This window comes from Myotis davidii, unplaced genomic scaffold, assembly GCF_000327345.1.
Source record: "Myotis davidii unplaced genomic scaffold, ASM32734v1 scaffold1134, whole genome shotgun sequence".
Taxonomy (NCBI): domain Eukaryota; kingdom Metazoa; phylum Chordata; class Mammalia; order Chiroptera; family Vespertilionidae; genus Myotis; species Myotis davidii.
Genome location: NW_006286229.1, coordinates 768,949 through 771,838, shown reverse-complemented (window position 1 = coordinate 771,838; position 2,890 = coordinate 768,949). Strand labels below are relative to the sequence as shown.

General features: G+C 63.4%; 1 protein-coding gene across 1 annotated transcript; it reads right to left on the bottom strand.

The window, feature by feature from the left end:
• Positions 1-6: 6 nt before the first annotated feature.
• NDUFA4L2 (NADH dehydrogenase (ubiquinone) 1 alpha subcomplex, 4-like 2) lies at positions 7-2,293 on the bottom strand. Its single transcript, XM_006757351.2, has 4 exons — positions 1,708-2,293; positions 1,278-1,366; positions 555-615; positions 7-431 (listed from the first exon to the last, which is right to left on the bottom strand). Exons 1-4 carry the CDS (start codon positions 1,762-1,764, stop codon positions 375-377), a joined length of 264 nt encoding a protein of 87 aa, XP_006757414.1. The 5' UTR covers positions 1,765-2,293; the 3' UTR covers positions 7-374.
• Between the last annotated feature and the right edge of the window lie 597 nt (positions 2,294-2,890).

Here is a 2,890-nt window from a genome sequence, read left to right as displayed (position 1 = left end):
GGCCCCTGCCTGCTCCTGGCTCACGTCTGCCACGCTCCTCACGTAGCCTGCGCCACACCCTGTCAGGCCCCTGCAGCCTAGCAGGGGGGCCCCCTTGGGCCTTTTGAGTCAACCCTCTGGGGCCCCACCTCCTGACTCTCCCACCCCCTCCCCCCTGCGTGGGACTCCAGCTGAGGGTCAGGGGTGCTTCCGCTGCAGGGAGCGAGGGAAGAGGGTGGGGTGGAGCTGCCTCCCCTCTGCGGCGTGGGAACCAGGGCTGTGTGCGCAGGAGCTGGGCAGGGCGGTGAGAGGCGCCCCGGAGGCTGGGGGCTGAGCGGCAGGAAGGAGGAGGCTGGCTGACGTCGGTGGAGGGCATGGACCCGTCCCAGCCAGGCTCAGAAGTCTGGCCGGTCCTTCTTCAGCTTCTTATAATCCGTGGAAACTGCAAGGAACTGGTGGGGGGGGGGGTATGAAGCGATGCACTGAGTGCCCCCTCTCCCAGGGGCGCCAAGGGGTCTTCCCAGGGACCAAGAAAGGAGAGGATGGGGTGCAACCCTAGAGCCCCCTACAGGTACCTTGTACTGGTCGTTGGGGCTCAGGCGGTTCCAGGGCTCCGGGTTGTTCTTCCGGTCCCAGCTGTGGAGAGTGGGGGGAGAATTTTCTCTGTGGGAAGTAGGACCCCAGCGCCTAAGGTAACACCAGCATCTCTGCCTCCAGCCCCACCCCAACCCTGGGGGGGGCGGGCCATTTCGGGGAGCATTAGCAGTTTGGAGACTAGAAGGCTGTCGCCCTTGTCAGAGCGAGACCAGATGAGGGACTGACAACCCAACCCAGCGACCCCCACTGCACCTCGCCTCCCGAGGCCCTCCCAGCAGAGCAGAGCTCGGAGATCGCAGAGATCGAGGGGCTGGGGCTTGTGCGATGTGTCCCAATTCTGACAACATGGGGCTGTCTTGATGCGTTCAGAGGACCCCCACCCCCACTGCCTCTGGAGTCTCGTCACCCCGGCCCCTACCGCACCCCCAGAGCTGCCTGGCCACATCCCCAGACCCCGCAGGGATATTGAGGTACCCACAGGCCGCCCGCGGCGGCACAACAGCGTTGCCATGGCAGCCGGGGCAAGTCTGGAGCCACAGAGGAGAGTGCGGTTGGGTGGGCCCAGGGGGAGATGCTGGGGGGTGGGGGCTGCAGGGGATCCCTGCCAGGCCCACCGACCCCCCCATTCCTGAGAGGCCCCTCTTTCCTGCCCCATCCTGCCCCATCCAGGACCCCTGCCAGCCTCTCCAGCCCGGCCTTACCAGACGTCGGGGCTGCGCAGGGCGAGCCGCAGCAAGTAGAGCGCAGCGCTGCCCATGCCCAGGCCGATGAAGCCGATCATGGGGATGAGCTGCGGGAAGGCCCAGGACACTGTCAGCCGCTCCCCTCCCCGCAGTTCCCCGTCCTGCCGGGCGGCCCCCAGCCCCACCTCGGACCCGTGCTCCCTCCCTCCTGGGAGAGGGGACTGGAGCCTCCTGCACCACAGCCCCGGCCCTGTCCCCCTCACCCCACAGCGAGTCTCTCTAGGGGGATTCGAGGGACACGGGGAGGGGCACCTTGCAGGGGGAGGTGAGGACACCCTGGGAGAGGTTAGAGCACTTGGGGGTGGGGAGGCTAGGCAAGAGGGTACGGGGAGCGCTGGGCAGTGAAAAAGTTAGGCGTTGGAAGCAGTGGCTCTGGGACCCAACTCACCGCGGGATGTCTCTTGATCTGCCGGTACAAGCGGGCCCCGAGACCGGTTCCCGCCATCTCGCCTCTTCGTGTCTGGTCCTCTTTGGGGCTCGGCTCCCTCGCTCCTCCTGGGGTCCCGCCCCGCTGGGGAGGGGTCAGCCCAGCCCTGCCCAGCCCAGCCTGCCGCAGCCAACTTACCCCACGCCCCCATTCCGCTTCTTCCCCAGTTCCAGGCTGGGAGCAGGAGGAGCTGTTGGGGAGCTGAGGGATTTCTGCTCCACTCTCTCCTCCGGGGGCGCCTCGGGCCCACAGGGACACCTCATACTTGGGTCTCTGGGTTGGTCCTAAGCCTGGGAGAGGCCTCACAGGCTTCCCAGACTCTCTGATTGAGAGGGGATCCAGAAGTGGGGGAGGGGTCAGGGACACCCCCCTCCCCGCCCCCCCCACAGGCTGGCAGGCAGACCCCCAGAGAAGTGCAGGTGTGGAGTGCTCTCAAGTGGCACCAGGAGGGCCAGGGCAGCCATTGCCACCTGGGTGCCACCGCACACTGTGTGCTGCAAGTTTTAAAACATGCAATACCTGACTATTGAGTCAGGGGCATCGACCTCTTTTCTTTTATGTTGTCAAATAAAATGACAACAGCCAACACAACAATAGCCATCTGGTGTGAATGAATCAGTTATACCTACTTTGGCGCATATATATATACACACACACATCGGTGTGCTGCAGAATTTACTAGTTAGCTTGTGTGTGCCGTGAGATGAAAGGTTGGAAATCACGTCTCCGGAGCATCCAGGAGCTAGCAGGTCCTGGAGGCCCTAGTTCTGACCCCACCACAGTGCAGTGGGAGGAGGGGGGGGCGGACAGTCCAACAGAAGAGCTAACGCTGTTTCCCTCTAGTTCTGGGTGGTTCCTCCCAGTTGTGTTCTGGTTGGCCTGGGACAGTGCTTGGAGGCCAGGGGAGCTGGAGGCATCTTCAACGGGGCTTAAGACAGAGTAAGTCAGTTGTTGAAGTTTGGGGGCTTGAGAAACTTGCTTGCCCTGCCTCCCTTGGGGAAGGAGAAGGGGCAGCCATCCAAGGAGGCCACTCTCTGCCTCTGGCTGTGACAGAGAGGAGAAGGGAGCGAGAAAACCAGTTCAGGAGAGACAGACAAGATGTTGAAGGAGGAAAGAGAACAAGACACACAAACAGAAGTGCAGA

What these genes read in the sequence shown, in the direction of transcription:
- NDUFA4L2 (XM_006757351.2), bottom strand. Translation starts at nt 1,764, where the DNA reads ATGGCGGGAACCGGTCTCGGGGCCCGCTTGTACCGGCAGATCAAGAGA. An exon ending in AGATCAAGAGACATCCCGCG is followed by an intron (nt 1,367 to 1,707) that starts GTGAGTTGGGTC and finishes GCCTTCCCGCAG; the next exon opens with CTCATCCCCATGATCGGCTT. An exon ending in GCCCCAACGACCAGTACAAG is followed by an intron (nt 432 to 554) that starts GTACCTGTAGGG and finishes CCCCCCCACCAG; the next exon opens with TTCCTTGCAGTTTCCACGGA.